General features: G+C 41.7%; 1 protein-coding gene across 3 annotated transcripts in view; it reads left to right on the forward strand.

The window, feature by feature from the left end:
• The window catches only part of fndc1 (fibronectin type III domain containing 1), a 44,046-nt gene extending 29,193 nt beyond the window's left edge, over positions 1–14,853 (forward strand). For all 3 annotated transcript variants that reach the window (XM_080452989.1, XM_080452991.1, XM_080452990.1), the window contains 7 exons: positions 1,570–1,794; positions 5,890–5,998; positions 10,742–10,821; positions 11,190–11,219; positions 13,239–13,400; positions 13,520–13,642; positions 13,880–14,853. In XM_080452989.1, coding sequence (XP_080309115.1) covers positions 1,570–1,794; positions 5,890–5,998; positions 10,742–10,821; positions 11,190–11,219; positions 13,239–13,400; positions 13,520–13,642; positions 13,880–13,995 — 845 coding nt within the window. In that variant the 3' untranslated portion in view covers positions 13,996–14,853. The remainder of the gene's footprint in view (positions 1–1,569; positions 1,795–5,889; positions 5,999–10,741; positions 10,822–11,189; positions 11,220–13,238; positions 13,401–13,519; positions 13,643–13,879) is intronic.
• The last annotated feature ends 3,695 nt before the right edge of the window (positions 14,854–18,548 follow it).

Here is an 18,548-nt window from a genome sequence, read left to right on the forward strand (position 1 = left end):
AATCATAGCCTTCGTTTAAAAAAATGACTCACAATAGACCAGCAGTAACTTCCACATGAATGGAAAATGGGAATTCATTTCTTGGCCTCGGTATTGAGAAAAAGGAAACAATCTTTGCCACAGAAAAATTCAAGGTTTATCCCTTAAGATTTATTATGTTGAGGTCAAGGATCTGAATAAGTAATTAGAAAAATATTCAAAGAATGTGATATTTTAACATTGACATTTAACATTTTGACATGTATTGGAAACAGGGGTGCTGCTGGGATTCTGGATCCCATGAAATATGAAACCAGTCAGAAGAAGAGGTCTGGAGCACACGTTTAATAGGAAAAAGTTTTAAGAGGTGCAAGTAATTATTGCAATCAGGGGCAGACTGGGAACAAAAAGCAGCCTTAAATTACAGCACCCCCTATATTAGTTCAAATTAACATAAGAATAATAAAGTAATGTGAGCACAGCCAATGAAAGAATTACAAACTAAACGGGTCCAACAGGATATTTAATAGGACCAGTTACCTACAGTACAGTGTGTTTTGGACTTACATTAGTGTACTGCACAGGCTTATGAAACTATCTCATTATTTTGTCACTACTTGCAGTTTTGTCCTCTATGGAAGGAAACACTTGGAAAAAAAGATAAAAGAGATAAGTGTGTCTAGGTTCCAGAAGAAGAAATTTGTAGTCAAGCAGAAAATATCACATGGACAAAAGTGGCAAAATATTAATGCAAAGTAGCCCTAATAAATTAAATGGAACGAAAGTGCACAATGCAAGGACTTGGCGAAAGGGCCTACTCTGTGTGGAGTTTGCATGTTCTCCCCGTGTTTCCTAGGGTAGTTAATACCCTCACAAAAACATGCAGTAATCCTGGTCACTATACTGCCTCCCCCTGGTCAGCCGGGGCGCCTGATGGAGGGGAAGGGAACTGGTTGGAATAACGTGTTCCTTCCACGCGCTACGTCCAACCAGGGAAACTCCCCCCTGTCAGGTGACAAGAAGGTCAGTTGAATCTCATGCATTGAAGGAGGCATGAGCTCGGCCCTGGGCTCCCTAGGCTGGTGGGGGGAGTGTAGTGCCCAGGATCACTTAGAAAATTGACACCGGGTGAAAAAAAGGGTTACAAAATCAAGGGATAAAAATTATACAATGCATGGACTACTTAACTCTAAAGCTGTGCAATAATTCTGCTGTGCAATAAATAGTGCTTTTAGCTTAATAGGATGAAAAATATATATAACTTATATAACCTCATTGAGCTTTTACGTTATTCCTATACAGCTGGTAGCAATGCTACACTTACTTTGACGACCAATCAAAATCTGTGACTCAGGTAATGAATAAAGCTATGGGTGTGTGATGATAAAAGGATCACCCAGCATTTGTCATTGCCTGAGGCAATCCAACTGAGGGCCAGGGAGGGTCGCACAATGAAACATATACACAACCCTGTACAGTCTCAGCCCTGGGCCCATAATGGGACATTTCCAACATTTCACTCATAAGGTCGGCCTCTGTGCCTGATGCACAGGTGACTTTCAACATGTGTTCTCTCCCTATGTGAACTAGCTCCCTATTTGAACTACATCCAGAAGGATCCAGGTGCTCCCTGCTCGCTGAATGAGGCTCTGGAATACCTTCAGGTCGACATCATGGCGAACCTCATGGAGAAGGACAATCAGAACCAGCCACCCAAGAACAAGCCCCATAATATCACTGTGGTCGCCATGGAGGGCTGCCACTCCTTTGTCATCCTAGACTGGGCCATTCCACTGAAGGATGATATGGTGTCAGGTAAGGGTCGTCACAGTTTTTTACAGCAGTGGTTCTAAAAGTGGGGTCTGGAGATCCCCAGGGGTCCTTGAGGGGGCTCCAGGGGGTCCAGCAGCAATATGGCAGCAATAAAGCATCGAAATCCCTTCAACCACTTTAACCGTATATGCAGCCTAGGCTATTTGAAAATAGCCGATCTACCAGATCTACCATTTTCAAAATTTTGAATATTTCTGAAACATTCTAACAACACAAATCTTGGGCCTGGTACAAAATATTTTCAGATGGGGGTCCGTGGCCAAATAGAGCAAAACGTGACTTCAAAACGTTTGAGAACCACAGTTTTACAGTATTTATAAATCAACTCAAGGACTGACTGGACTTTCATGCTGTTGTTATCAACTTCCCATATCCTCCTAATCTATCAATGTTGCGCGGCTCAATGCATAAACCTGGAGCATGTCGCCTGAATCTCCCTCGAGTCCGATTTTAGGAACTCACTCCAATAGTATAATGTACTGCATATAAATCATGACAAAAGATAGGATGCCTTGAGCACATGACCCGAATGGGTCATTATACCTCCTCAGAGGCTCCCAGTAAAAATGACAGACCTCCTTTGACCCAGAAAGACCCAGAGAGAGAGGGGCGGAGAGGTACAGTGAAGGGGGGGGGGGGGGCAGAAGATAATGGTATGGCGTGGTGGACTATCAGACAGTGGTCTAGTCAGTTAGAGAGGCATGTTGTCTTTGGCGTGACAGTGTAGGCTCCCGGTTGCGCTGCGCACTGCTCTATCCTCTGATGTCTAAAACAGATAGATGGCCTAATCCTCTACTGTCACAGGCGTTTTTCTCCAGCTCTCTCTTTCCATCTGCTCTCCTCTGCCTTGGGCATTTCTCTGCCTCTCACACTTTCTGTAAAATTGTTTTTGTATTTTTCACATAATCTGTCTTTTTCTTCACATTTTGTCTGTTTCTGATTGTCAGGGTTGACTGTGTTAATACGGTTCCATTCCATTTGTACAAATGGATAAATCGAATGTGTACTGTGTAGGACCTACAAGTCCATTGTTATGATATGACAAAACCCCACCTAAACAAACTAAGAATTACTGGCAATGTTGGTCCACATTCATCGCTATCATTGTTTGCTCATGCTTGCATAATAGAGAGAAATAACATAATTAATTAATTTAGACCCATTTGATTCCGTTGGGGAAATGCCGCTTTTCAGCTTCACTCAGCTGATTGCTGCCCAAATTGTGGTCAGACTTGAGTGCAGGGGGGAGCAACCAGTTAGGGGTGTCTTGCTCAGGGACTCCTCGACACATTGCCGGGGCTGGGAATCTAACCTGGGCCAGGAATCGAACCTATGAACAAGTAACCAACATACATCTGCATAATATAGCATCCATGACTAATTAACTACGCAATTCTGTTTAGCCAACTTTGATTCAATTATTCAGTTAAGTTCAGGATCGTTTTGATAAAACTTTAAACAAAAATAATAATACATTTTAAAAAGCCATAAACAGATATATTGTCCAATGCATGTATGATATATGGCTGAAGCTGTGAATAGACATTAGCTAGGCTACTGCTGACCATTATCCAAAGCCATTGGATTCATTTCAATGATATGAAAATCAACCTGCAGTGATTTGAAACTTGCTTCAGATAGGTAATGCAACAACACACTACATGTCATTGCAGTGTTCTTTTTTTGTCCAAGTTATATTGTTGTTTGTTGTTACATGTAATGCATTTTAAGGTGCAGATTGAAAAGTCTAGCTGAAAACAGTCCATAGAGAAAAAGTTGATTTACAAACAAGATTCAAACATCCATGTCTAATTAACTGTGCAATTATATTAGCCATAGCCAACATTGATTCAGTTGTTCATTTAAGTTCAGGAAAGTTTGAATGACTCTGTAAAAGTAAACATATGGCCGAAGCTGAACAGACGATGATAGGAATTGACAGCAGAATGGTCCTTTAAGACGAGTGCTCTGAAGTCTTATGTGCTGAGTTTCTAACCAAAGGACCACATGCTTATTTACACTGTCTGGCATTATTGACTGGTATTTTATCCATGTCTCATCTCTGCATTTCTAGTCTAGGATGCTTGGAGCGTTGGCCAAGGGAGGAAAGGGAGGCACAGATTTCCTGTGTTTGCTCGTCTAAGTGTACGGGAAGGGGTGTAGGGGATGAATATGGGGGGGGGGGGGCATGTCCTTGATTGCCTTGTAGGTCATCACCAGTGTTTTGACATGGATGCCAGCAGCGGAAGCCAGTGAGGGGAACACAGAGAAGAGAGAGGGAGATGTAAACAAATAGGGAGATTTGAAGACCGGGCGTGCGCCGTGCTGCGTCATTCTGGATCAGTTGTATCAGAGATCAGTGTTCATAAAAAAAAATATATATATAAATCAAATAAATGTTGGAGACAAATGCATGGCCCTTTTTTATTCAGATTCAGACTGAAATGTCTACCTTTAACCACATGAACCCTATCATCCCTAATCTGGGCACGTCAAAGGTGAACATTCGGTGAAGATAGCAATTCTACAAGCTTGTAGAGCTTGTGGATCATCTATTTTCAGGAGATACAGTGAGTATGGTGTACAGTAGTATATAGGGTTTAAGTGGTTAAGTGATTTTGGAGATGCTTTTCAAATGATAAAAAGCTGTCCTAGTAATGTTACCAATATGATTTTGGATATGAAGATCAGAATCCATAATTACACTCACTGGGTTTCGGAGACAGTGAAACCAAATACCAATGGATTGATTTCCTGCCTACTGAAAGAACTACACCCTGCAAGTACTGGAATGGCCTTTCTGCATCTATTCCCTCGCTCTTATTTTCTCTCTCCATCTGTGTCATTTCTCATCGTCTATGCGGTTTTCCAGATGTTGAAGTTATCTCTCTCTGCAGCCCTATCCCATGTCTGCTCCGTGTTTGTTGTGAACAACTGGCCAAAGCATTAAGTAGAGGCAAGAGGCATCACAAGAGTCTTCTCAGTAGCCAACAATGATCAGTGGATGGATAGATGGTGGGCGGACGGACGGACGGACGGACAGATTACACCAATGAATAGGCACACAGACACAGACAAAAAGATACAATAGAAAGTGAACAAGAGGCATACAGTTAAGACCAGTAGCTAAGAAACTGCAGCGATTCCCCTCAAAACGTCAGCAACAGAGAAGGAATGAAAAACAGTGAGAGAAAGTAAACGAGAAAAGTGTCTGCATTACTATTTCCCTTGTCTCTTTCCTGCAGCCAGCTGTGTTGGCATGGCTCCAGCAAAAATAGGAGGCCCTTAACCGTCCAATAAGAACGATTTGATAGTTTGGTGTGTGGCAGCGCTGGTTGCCATTGGCTGTGTGGAATGATCGAAGGCTGCCATGACCTCAGGACACTCACAGGCGTCTGAGGATTAGCCAGAGACAGGGAAAACAGGAGGTGAAAGACAGCAATTTGGACAGTTTGTAGAAGACTCTGCGTGACCTATAGAAAATACCCGGGGCTGCAATATTACTCTTCACTGTTAACCGAAAATGACCTCCATTCCTCCACATCTCCTGGCAGACAATTCCTAGACAATTTCCATAACCTTTCCCCTCAAGATTCTAGTTCTATTATTTTCTCTTGCTCTTTGTCTTTCTACTCAGCTCCAATATTTTTAATTGAAGAGATTTGATCCAAAATTAAATAGCTGCAATTAGGAAATAATTACGCATACACAGTCATAATGATTGATGACACCAGGTTTAAAACAGATATGGGCCTTGTTTGACAAAATAATACAAAACACCTTTACATATGTTGATGTTTTGTTTAGGCAACTGTTAAGTAACTAATATTGTGTCTTGGTCTTGGAATGGACATTTTCCTTCCATTTAAGGATATACTGTAGGTTAACATTGTCGTTTACACACTGTTTTGCATGACTTCAATAGAAACACTGTTGTAGAACCAATTCCTATACTGTACTCTGTCCTAAATACAGGCAGAGATTATGAGATCTGAGTCAATTGTTATTGTTATTGATTAAGAGTTTCTAAAAAAGGCCTGTGAACTTTGACCTTTTGCGTTGCATTGCGTCCTACAGGCTACGTGGTCTACAGTGCTTCATATGATGATGTCATCAACAACAGATGGTCCACCGGACCCTCTACTGGGACACACCTGGCTGTGGAGAACCTCAAGCCCAACTCCAGGTAGAGTGTGTGTGTGTGTGTGTGTGTGTGTGTGTGTGTGTGTGTGTGTGTGTGTGTGTGTGTGTGTGTGTGTGTGTGTGTGTGTGTGTGTGTGTGTGTGTGTGTGTGTGTGTGTGTGTGTGTGTGTGTGTGTGTGTGTGTGTGTGTGTGTGTGTGTGTGTGTGTGTGAACACGCATCTGAGGTCTTGCAGTTTTACTAATACTCACTTTTAAAGGCACCATTTTACATTTAGGGTTTTTTATTAGGATTATAACTACGGTTAACCGTTTAAACCCAATATACTTGTTGCCCCCTCCTTTTATCCCAATACACTAAATAACTCTGCTTGATTTCTCCAAATTGTATCTGTCACCCTTAACCAGGGTGATACTATAAACAAAGATGGCTGCTAATATAAGGTACATTTTACCGCTTGGCTGTCTGCTTGTGCTGACCATAACAGCAAGGTGAGCACATTGTTGCCGCCTATGTGCGTCCCGTGTGAAAGGCCTGCTAAGGTTTTGCATGTTGTAGTGTTGAAGTTGGGATTAGGGGTTTGGGAATTAATGTAGTCAGCGGAAATGAGCGGAAGGCCCTCCGAAATAATATATATAATATAAATATCAACAGGTATAGGCTATATATGCTTTTGTCCAAATCTGTGTGTGTATTGCCATGTTGAGCATACGCACACATAGGATGTGAACTTGTGAATCTGTGCTTGAGTGTACTTTGTACACTACATTCAGCAGACTGTTGCCTGCTGCATGCAAGCACATACCGGACACATAAAGAACAATAACAATAACTCACAACAGAAACAGAGGTTGGATGCTTGTTTACAGGATGTTTTACACATGTGTCATGTCTATGGGTGTGTCCGTCTGTGCTGCAGGTGCTTGCCTGTGTGGCTTGTGGCTTGTTTATTTGTGCTTATGGGAATGTTTATACCATTATCGCTTCATCCTATTAGTTGCAGAACATGCGTGATGTGCATGCTTGTATGTGTGTTTAAAAGCATGGATGTGCGTGTGCGTGTGTGCGTGTGTGTGTTTCTGTTTAGTGCTGGTATCAAGGGTAGACTGATGTTAATCAGGGCTGAGCTGGATGCAGACAAGGCTATGCTTATATAAGAGAATGGAAAGCCAACAGAGTGCAATAAATCAGCCCTGGTTAAATGGAGGAAGGTTAAGGAACAGACGCAATCTGACCCAAAATGTGACTCGCTGAGAAGTGCCGTTGAGATCCTGGCCGCGCACAAGGAGCATTAAAGAAAATACTGCCGACATGATTTGATGCACACACACGCAAACACATGCAGACAGATAGAAACACAAGCTGCTTCAGTCAACACTCAAGAGGCATTTCTCCAAAACCACGTCTCAGGAGTTGCGGGTCATAGCTTTCAAAACAAGTGTATGGAAACATGTGGACCCAAGAGAAAACTGTAAATGTTATTAGTTTGTACCTGATTCCAACGTCTTGTTCTGTTTACCGCTGTGCTTGTAAAGGCCTTTTGTTTGAGACGTGGGAGTACAAATAGACAGGCTCAGTTATTATGCTATATTATGCTAATTGGTGTCAGGTCCAGTTATTATGCTAATTGGTGTCAGGCTCAGTTATTATGCTATATTATGCTAATTGATGTGCTATTAGACCATATAGACAAATACAATCTTTGATCAACAAAGGATTTGAGAATTTTCATCTCTCTGATAATTCTGAGATTATTCAAAGCTATACCCCATGCTATCCATTATGTATGTTCCCTGTGTGCCGAAGCATTAGCGTGCGTGTTGGTCACCTACTTTACGTAAGTACCATTCATCTAACGACAGTAAGTGAATCACAGACTTTTTGTGTGAGGTCATACAGTACTTACTGTAGTTAGAACAACGTGGTTCTATCCAAATGTCAACGCATCAAAAACACACTATGTTCTTCTGACACCCCATAACTCTGTCTGTTCAAAAAGAATTAACATTACACATTGGAATCATTCTCACCCTGTAGAGAAAATGGGAGACAGACAGAGTGAGAGAAACAGAGAAAACGGACCAACCTTTTCCAAGAACTGTGTGTTCTCGGAGGAGAACTCACAAATTATCTGTGTGTTCAGGAGATTGAAGCATCAGCTTAGGGTTGCCCTGATTGGAAGTCCCTGATTGGCTAACCTGACCCGGGTGCCGTCCTAGTTGAGCATTTTGGGCTGACCGAAAAGGTATAGGCTGAAGCTAATAGCTTATAAGTGCCTAACCTTTGTTCTACTACTACTACTACTACTACTTCTTACTATTTAACAAAAAGCAGTTGTTGTGAATAACGAAAACAAAGTTGAGGATGATCCTGACAACGTGTCTGAGATTATTTATTATTTATCATTTATTATTATTATTTAGATCTATCAATCATGTGGCATCATATCACAACTGCATGCATGAGTGACAGCACAATTACCATAGTAGCAGCAGCAGCAGATGCAAGACAACTGTGTGGCTGCCATGAACCCCAGCAAGCTTTAACTACAAACAGGAGTGCAAGTGCAGATGTACTGTACACAAAGTGCAAAGAACTATTTGCATAGTATCTGCCGAGTCCAGACTGCTGTTTTATCAACTGAAAACCTGTTAACTTGGTGCAGATGTGAGGCTCCATCCAAAAACAATCAGCTGTGCTTGTGTCAGCCGTGGAAGTATGGGTCAGTCTGAGCTATTATGATAGGTGTCTTATCTACGACTGTAGGAAACAAACACAAACAGTAGAGGTCTGACATGTGAGTGTGTGTTGGGGATGAGGGTGAGATTTCCTAAGTGTCTGCAAAGGTTTCCCTCCGTGGCAGCCGATCCGTATCCAAGGTAGCGTGTCGCTCCTGGTTACGGTTGATCGTGGTTTATGGGGCCGTCCAGACATTTCCCTCAGATGCTGGAGGGTCCTTCTGGCGGCCAGATCCTGCCAGATCCATAACTTTGCACTGCTGAAACACAACCTGCAGTACAATGCACGTGTTCTATTTGACCCCGTGACTTTTGTATTTTGATACAATCTTGCACACTTATCAATTTCTGCACATACACGCACATCAGTATCATGAAAATGTAGTCGACGTAAGTGACAGTTTATAATCGACTCTTGTTTTGTGGGCTGAGCTGTTTTGGTACGGCCGCCTGTGCTTAATTGAAGACATGTATACATTTCAGTCTTTCTGCACAAGGGGGATCGTACACCTCCAGGATATCTATCTGTCTTCCCTGATGACTCCACGGTGAAACATGTCTGAAGGGCATGTAATGCAGCCAAGCTGGACTGCAGTTGAGCAACAGTGTGTACAGTTACTGTATACAGTTAGTAGCTTTTCACCCAAAGATATTGAATATTTGTTTTATGTTATTGTTGTTTTTGGTTTAAGTGGCATAGACAGGCGGAGTTTTATCATCTCTGGTTCATTATCATCTCATGAGCTGCCTCCTGGCTTTTTTGCCCTCCACATTCTCACCCCATTTGTTCTTTAGCCTTCTCTTAATGCCAATTCTCTCTCTCTGTCTCTCTCTAATGATTTATATTTTGGTCAGGGGTTAACACAGCTACAGTGATTGGATCCAGGTCTGGTTTGGGTAGAAATGAACAAACCATGATCTTACTGTATGTGACCCCGCTGAGCACAGGAGAGTAACACACACAGTTCTGCACATGAATATGCACATTCTCACACAAACATACACACTCTCACACATGCAGTTAAGTTCACGCACGTAGTCGCGTACACACACACACGTGCACACAGGAGGTAGAGGGGCCGTCAGGGAGCTGGAAGGTTCCCGGTTCTATCCCGGGCTCCTCCTGAATGAGTGTTGAAGTGTCCTTTAGCAAGACGCTAAACCCGTAACTGAGCAGATTGGTGTTTGTTGTGTGAATGTGTACTGCTTGGAACACATAATAGTGTTATGTCTTTGCGGTGTGTGTGGAGGGGGTGAATGTGAAGTACAATGTAAAAAGTTTGAGTGGTCGGAAAGACTAAAGGCGTTACAAACACATATAGTGCACACATTTTATATACATTTTTATGCACACACACACACACACACACACACACACACACACACACACACACACACACACACACACACACACACACACACACACACACACACACACACACACACACACACACACACACACACACACACACACACACACACACACACACACACACACACACACACACACACACAGAGAGGAAGCCACTGTGGAAAAGTTTGCAAAGTGTCGTCACCGCTGGTGTTGTTTTTAATCTGATGGGATTTTATGATTCCTCCGCAGTGTTTCACTGAGACAAAGTGAGCTCACTGCCAGACTGTTCTGCTCTACAGCTAGGAGAGTAAAGCCCTCGGCGTGAAGTTCCTACCCCCCCCCCCCCCCCCCCACACACACTTCTGTCTTTCATTTTCATCCCTGCCTCCTATCTTTTAATCTCCCCTTCGCAAGATGTCTCTTTTTCCGACCGATCCTCCACTCTCACTCCCAACAACTAGCTTCAACATGTGCAAATGTCCATTTTATTGCACTGTGCTCACTTTGTGTTCATGCGGACATAATGGCAGACTTGCCTTAAATCAACCAGACTTTAAAGTATGTCCTGTCATCTGCTATGGTCATTAACATTTTGCTCACCGGCTGACCCAGTCACAACAAAACTGGCAGAATGACACTTTAACAGCTAAATGTCTCATTAAAATATTTAATGGCATGCTTTGTTTTTTACACAGGTACTACTTCAAAGTGCAGGCCAAGAATGTATTCGGTTTGGGCCCAGTCAGCGACACACTCACCTATGTCACTGAATCAGGTGTGTATACAATACCGTTGCAAAATGTAACTATAGTCATTTTACACACAAATGTTATGCAAAGCTGCAGTCGCAAAATGTGAACGTTTAAATTAAAGACAATCTTTTCATATCACACAGACTTCTAAATGAACAAAAATCTGATTTCCTTTTGTTTGCTACACGGTAAGCTCAACATGTACTGTTCAAGTCATAAAAAAGGAAATCAAACGGGTGCTATTTTGATTGCAATGAGTGGAAACAGGCTTACATGTACAATGCATTATGAAAATGAAGGGTCTTCCATACTCGGGTGAATACATTAGACTCGATGTGACTGTCTGTGTCCAGATCCTCCCTTTATACAATCGTCTCTGTCTTGCTTTCAGATGATCCACTCCTCATTGAGAGACCACCTGGTAAGTACATACAGTTAAGGTCAGTTAAGGCCTTTTGCTTACTAATGCCAAGCTGAGATTATGAAGAGTCAACCATCTCTGAGGAAACATGCCACTTCCATGAAATATTACACTTGAATGATTTCTGTGGTTTAAAAAAAAACTTCTAGCTGTGCCACAGTAGAATTGCGCTATTAACACCCAGTAAAATCCTCAGTGTTAATTCAACACTGAGGATTTTACAGTGTCGTAGTGTTTTTAGAGCTCTGGTGAGTATTTGAGAATGAGGTATGGATGTGGGAAAATTTCTTCGTCTGTTTCTCGCGGCCATCTTTAGCAGCCCTTGGGGCGCTACGGTGCATGAACAGTGTATTTAGGTGATTTACTGCATGGCTGGGGAGGAGCATCTCTCTGGATATGTTAGCTTGCATGCATCATTGAGTGCCATTCACAAGGCCTATCATTGTACTAACAGAGTGATTTGTAACACGCTGTGAATGTTATTCATTCTGCTCGCCATGCTTGGTAGCATTACCAAAGCATCATACTTTCTCACCGTTCAACTATGTTGACATTCGAAACAGTGAAGTGTAATAGTCAACATGGGTAGGTTCATGGCAGGCTAACAAAAATACAAAATAAATGTAGTTTTCTTTGCTCCTTCACTGAGTTTTGTTTTTCTTTACTTAACCTGGCACAGATGTCAGAGGAAAAACATCCATCCTCCACTAGCAGTCAGCACCCACTCATCTACACTTATCTTCCCACAACTGCAAAACAAGGACCATCACTCGACCTACTTGCCACAGTGTCTTACTTCATGGATGAAAATATTTAATCTGTGTGGTGCTTGGCACTAATATTTATTGAAAAGAAAAAAGAAAGGAGAATAATCAAACTTCATCCCAGAGATGCCGAGATTCAGTTCTTCCCCTGGACTGCTTAAACAGGCTCCTCATTCATTTTCATTATCTGACCTGACACAGAAACACAGCATGGACATGAGTTAAGTCATAGCCCAAACCACTTCTTCCATTAGGAAGAACCCAAAAGCTACAGACTGCGGACAAACCTGCAAGGAGGGTTTAAAAATCCATCAATTTAGAATGAGATGTTTGCTGTTCAGCGGCAACGACGACACAGCGCACAGAAGTCACTTGGTTCGGAGGCAACCCACAGTGCTTAGAGCCTCCTTGTGTCGCCAACACCTGCTGCTATCTCACATCTCACCAGTCACCCTAAGCCCCCAAGAGACAGTGAGGGCAGTAGCATGCCACTTGGACACAGGCCGGGTCGGGTCGCCTTGAGGAGGGTGTTGCAAGACCCGAAACACCCAGTGACTCCAGGAAACAACACTGATGATGTGTCCAAGTTTGTGCATCAGTAGATGTATTGTATTAACTAGAAACAAATGCATATGTGTCATCTTGGCACATACTAAACTAGCCCTTTTTTCACATTTCCTGTCTAATCAGTGTTTGAGGAGAGTATTTGGGAAACTGCCCTATTTGGGAAACAAAACAAACAAACATACAAGCATGTCTAAAACTACATGTGAAGGTTTCAAGTGGCTGGTCTCTTGGACGGTCCACCCTCCAGTCCTCCAAATTGGCGTCCTTCATCGACCCTGCTTTGCAGCATTGGGGACTTCTCCATCTTTCCATTCCATCTCTCCAACACATATTATGCACGCCTTTTAACTCAACGTTCAATGCTGTTATAAGGTCAATTTTCACCATTTCCATTTACTGTAGTAAATCCATTCAACACAGAGGAAATCTTACCATACGTCTCAATGTCTAGTACATAAAATATAATGGAGTATGGTAATATAATATAATGGGATAATATTCCATTATATTATATTACCATATTATTATATGGTAATATAATATAATGGAAAAGGGACACAGGATCTCTGCCCACTAACAGTCAATGCTAAATGTGTTCATTGTGGTGAAAAGCCACTGAATCCCTACCTGCTCTCTCCTTGCTGGACTAAAACGTCAAACGTGTTCTCTTTGACTGCGCCCTCCACAGGTGGAGAGCCAATCTGGATTCCCTTCACCTTCAAGTACAACCACGCTCACAGCGCCTGTAAAGGCAGCCAGTACGTGAAGCGCACCTGGTACAGGAAGTTTGTGGGAGTGGTTCTGTGCAACTCGCTCCGATACAAGATCTTCATGGGAGACGGTCTTAGGGGTAACCTACTGTACCTTGATCACTTTACATACCTCCAATACCCTTTTTTATTTTATTTTATGTACATTATGGAACATTTGGTAGAGATTGCTCATGACACCCCCCCCCCTCTCCTACAGAACCCTTCTACAGTATAGGAGACACATTTGGCCAGGGAGAGGACCACTGCCAATTCGTAGACTCCTATCTGGACGGAAGATCAGGCCCTGTCTACCTCTCAAATAATCTGCCCACAGCACAAGGTAAATAAAATACACTTCAATACATTAGCTAGGTATTTCCATCTAGCTACTTGTACATTTCTACCATATCGTTCGTTATTCTGACAAGGGTAGCCCTCAGAAAGTAAGGCAGAATGTAAGAAAATAACTTTTCTACTGATAAATGACGTGCAGCGTCACACATGGAGTGCTCACATCTGGAAATGACCCGCAGCTGTGAATGGATGGATGTAAACTTTGGTGTGTTTCATTCTCTAGGATTTCACCGCTCATACAGACAGGAGCCAGTGACGTTTGGAACTATCGGCAGACGCACGCCCCATCCTTTTGTGGGCTGGTACGAGTGCGGGGTTCCCATCCCTGGGAAGTGGTAACACAGGGGGAAGAGGAGGGGTTGTTACCGAGGGCAACCAACTACATCCTGCTGCAGGGCCTTGATGCAGTCGATGGTCCCCACCCCTGGAAACGGACTGTTGCTAACCACAACAAAAGCCACAACAACATTTAACACGCGTATGGCTTCAGAGGCAGAGAATATAGTACTTCTAAACCACACTAATAACTCAATGTATTTCATTACAATGCACTTTTTACATAAAGCTGTCTGTATATGAGGGGAAAAATAGAAGCATGTGTGCTCTGCTTAGTTTAAAGCCTGAGTTATACTTGGTTGTGGACTGCGTCATGCAACAAAAAAAATAGCAGATCTACAAGATCCACAACACTTCGTGCTGCGACATGTTGTGAGCTTGTAGATCGGCTATTTTCAGTGCATGACAACGGCACGCAGCTAAGTATAAAACATCCTTAACTCTTTCCTCCCGGATTGGAAAGTGTCCATACATTGAATTCCCAAGTATTCCAGAGAGTTGTCCCAGAACCAGCATTATTTATCTCATCAAAATGCACCTGCAGTCAACTGGCAGCATTGGACCAAAGCACAAACTGAAAACCAAACCCGTACTAACGGAAACCTAAGGTGTGTACAAGTGTGTTCAGTATCGATCAAGAGATTTTTTTTAAATCTTAATGTAATGTAATGGCTTTTGACCAGTACTTTTTTTGTTGTTTTATTTGTGTACATGAACATATTTTTGTTTTTGTTTTTTGTACTCTTTGGTATTTACGAGATCCCATTAAAAGTTATGTTGTATGTATTCAAAGAATAAAAAACTAACTATTTGCTCAGGAACTGCTGGAGAATTGAATAAAAGTTTGCTATGGAAACCACAGGAATCGTAAAACATGAATCGTATGATATTCATCCAGCTACATTGTTTTCTGCCTTAACCTTTCATATGTTGCCCAAACCAGGTTCATCGACCCAATGGAAAAAAAGAAGAAGGAAAAAAAAGAAAATCTATAGAAGACCAGATTTGGTCGAGCCAATAAGAACCGCTAAATCATATGATATAGCAACTCAGGAGGAGTCATATTACAGGAACGAGAGAGAAAGAGAGAACGTGAGAAGAAGAGATTCTCAAATTAACATGAATCCTACCATCCATATTCTGGTCATAATAATAGGCAGAATAGGCGAACGTTTGGCAAAAAATACATGTTGTGAGCTTGTAGATGTGCTATTTTTGCTAGTTGACATACAACAAGTTTATAGGGTTTAAGTGGTTAATCAAGTTGTTCTGAAATGGTGACCTTATAGATCAGCTATTTTCGAACAGCCAAAGTATAAAATAGGGCTAACTATGTAACTATGGTAACTAAATGTCAAATAATTGCAGTGAAGTAAAAAGTACAATATTTGCCTCCGAGTTGTAGTGGAGTAGAAGTATAAAAAAAGGAAATAATCTAGTAAAGTAAAAGTACCTCAAAACTGTACTTAAACACGTGACGTACTTGATTAAATGTACTTCTTTACTTTTCACCACTGGCCAAAAAGTAATCACGGAACCAATTGGACCATCATCTTCTAAGCATCATCTTATAACAAATGTCACTGGATCCAGTGGCAACACTATTGTGTTGGGTTTCACAAGATTATCACTTCATGGCTGTAGGCTAAACATTGCAATATAATAATCCAGAGTTTTTATTGTGGGAATTATTAGCAATTAGTTTTCCCCACTGTCCAATGAGTATTTAATTTATTTATTTAACTTTCATGAAGAATTGATTTTCATTCTAATGCCTGTGGCCAACTGCACAGATCATATGTTACTTTAATTTGTTCCAGCAAGAATTAAGAAGAAGTGATTCAAATGTTATGACATTTCTATCATTGGCCAATGGTAAAAAGGGGTGGGGTGAAGCTATACTATTAGAAGCACCTCATAGGGGGTAGGACTAAGCAACACCAATGGGAACCAACACCACCCCCGGGGTCCCACAACTGACCAAATGACTAGTGGTGCAACAGTTAATTAAAGTAATCGATTATAATAAATATGGATAATCAATTTTAATAATAAAAATAAAAAAGTTTTAGCTTTAATTACAAATAAAAAAGCAAAAATAGCATATCTACAACCTCACCACACATTGCGATGTGAGCTTGTGAATCGGCTATTTTTGCTATTTTTGTAAGACAAAGTTTAAAATAACACCAATAGTGTCAATTCATTGAATTATTTTTATACTAAACAAATTATTTAAAAAAACATGACTCTTGATTATTTGATTAATCGAAAAAGTAATCGACAGAACAATCTCTAAGAAAATAATTGATAAATGCAGCCCAAAAGAAATCCAAACGAACATTGGACATTACCATTTGTTAGAAAGACTGCGCCCTCTCTCTCTCTCTCTCTCTCTCTCCCTCCCTCTCCCCCCCCCCCCTTTTCTGCCCGAGAGACCGTTCCGCCCCTCGCGAGACTACAGCGAGCCCGGCTAGTAAGACTGGCCCTCATCTCGCGAGAACTAAAGAACAAAGAGCTGAACGTCCGAAGCAAGAGACGCTCCGTCTGTAAAGATAACGTTTGCACTATTTAGACATATTAAGTCTAGTTTACATGTCTGCTACACACCAGAGTGCCTGTGTGCGTGTATGATAAACAAACCACACACAACCCTGCTGTGTACTATCACCTGTTCACTAAGGAAAATAAATGGACCTCGCTCTCCACCATTGTCATCTGTGTCTAATAAATGCACAAGGGCGAACACAACCCACCTAACCAGTAACCAGACTAACCACACAGTGGTTCAAGGGGTCCTTCCCAACACCATTCGTGGAACCTACAGGGGGACTAAAATGTCAAGTGTGACGTGAGAGTGGCGCTAGAGAACAGCTCACCAAATCCAAACAGTTCTTCCTCCTAGAGAGCATGAACATGCACTTTTCTGCAAATTCCATTGCAATCTGCCTGTAAGATTATGAAATGTCTTGTGTGCAAATTTGACATTTTTGGCCAGAGGGTATAGAGAAAAGGTCATGAGATCGCTCAATGGTTAGGGTTCTTCTTCTGGGGAGCATGAATGTACTCAACAAGTTTCATGGTAATCTGCCCAACACTTGCGCAAATGCAAAGTTTGGCCCAAGGGTGGCCCAAGAGGAAAGTCTATGGGGTCACCAAAATAACTAGGGTTCATCTTCTGTAGAGCATGAATTCCATGACAATCCAGCCAGTAATGTTTGAGATATGTTGTTTGTACTGACAGTCCGACCGACCATAGCCATCCTTAGCAATGTTAGATATTTCCCTGATTTTGCCACTGTTAACCATGTAAACAACAAACACTCAACATGGAGATTCCTTCATCTTTTAACCACTGGTACTCTATACTTAGTTGACTGGAGTCCCCAAGGGGTCTATATAGGCCACCTCTGTTTTCCCTCTGCACTAAAAATAGCCATAAGCATTTATCAATTTACAGTCTTGGCTCAGGATACTGTCCACTAAGCCAAATCAAGAGTAAATCGTGTAAGAGCCAGGGTATCCATTTCTAACATGTACTATAAAACTCACCAGCTGAGCCAAGAATCACTTATCACCGTTATTAATCCCTGTCATTCTTATCTGAGGCTGAAATTGGATTTCTATGATCTGTAAAATGGACAGAGAAATTATTATATTATGCCATCTATCCATCACTGGGACATTTACTGTAAGTCTCTATCTGGCCCGATGGTGTCATAGGCAATTAGAAACAGCCACTCACAATATCAGTGGCGGGAAAAGTGCTGACATACTTGTACTAGTAAATATACTCCTCAGTTCAGCATCTACTCAAGTCTAGAATACGACAAAAAAAGAAAAAAGTACAAACTGGTCAAATGTATATTACTGAAAATTTGCGGAAACACGTGTTTAAATATTATAGGGAGCAAGCCCCCATCCCACCCACCCCCTCCAAAAATCAGGTACAGTAATAAATGTAAATAGTTACTTGCTATCATAATTTACATTTATCTAGTGTGCGCAGGCTGTAACTTGTTGAAGTTGGCTCAGGGCAGCACCATTTAAAAGGCATTACAGAGATATTTCTACTAAGGCATGTCAGGTTTTCCACTGGGCAGTGGACGTGGTGATAATGGTTGTTTTGGATTGATTGATAGCAAAACGATTTGTCAACACGCTGGTGTATGAGCTGTCAGATTTCAACTTTTTTGCAGGTATGCTGCGGATGAAAGCTCCTGCTACCATGTGTTTGGAGTGAGTGATGCGTTCCTCTCAACCCCCCAAAATATTTTCATTGGCAACACATTGTATTCCCATTTGACCTGAGGACAGAAAGGGGATATTTCGTTTTTTAGCAGCACAGGGAACCCTGTCCTTATGCTCCAAGAACAGAGATGCACATTCAAAGAGTATTATCTTTTCTGTGTAATGGCATTTCAATACTAGAGAAGAGGAGAGGTGAAACACTGCATAAACACATGTAGGAGACAGACACATCTGCTGCATATGTTAGAAATACAGTCACTGCTTTTACTCCTTCTCCTTATTATCTCTACCAGACCAAAGGCCGA

Source organism: Gymnoscopelus braueri (genome assembly GCF_963280865.1).
Source record: "Gymnoscopelus braueri genome assembly, chromosome: 16".
Lineage (NCBI taxonomy): Eukaryota > Metazoa > Chordata > Actinopteri > Myctophiformes > Myctophidae > Gymnoscopelus > Gymnoscopelus braueri.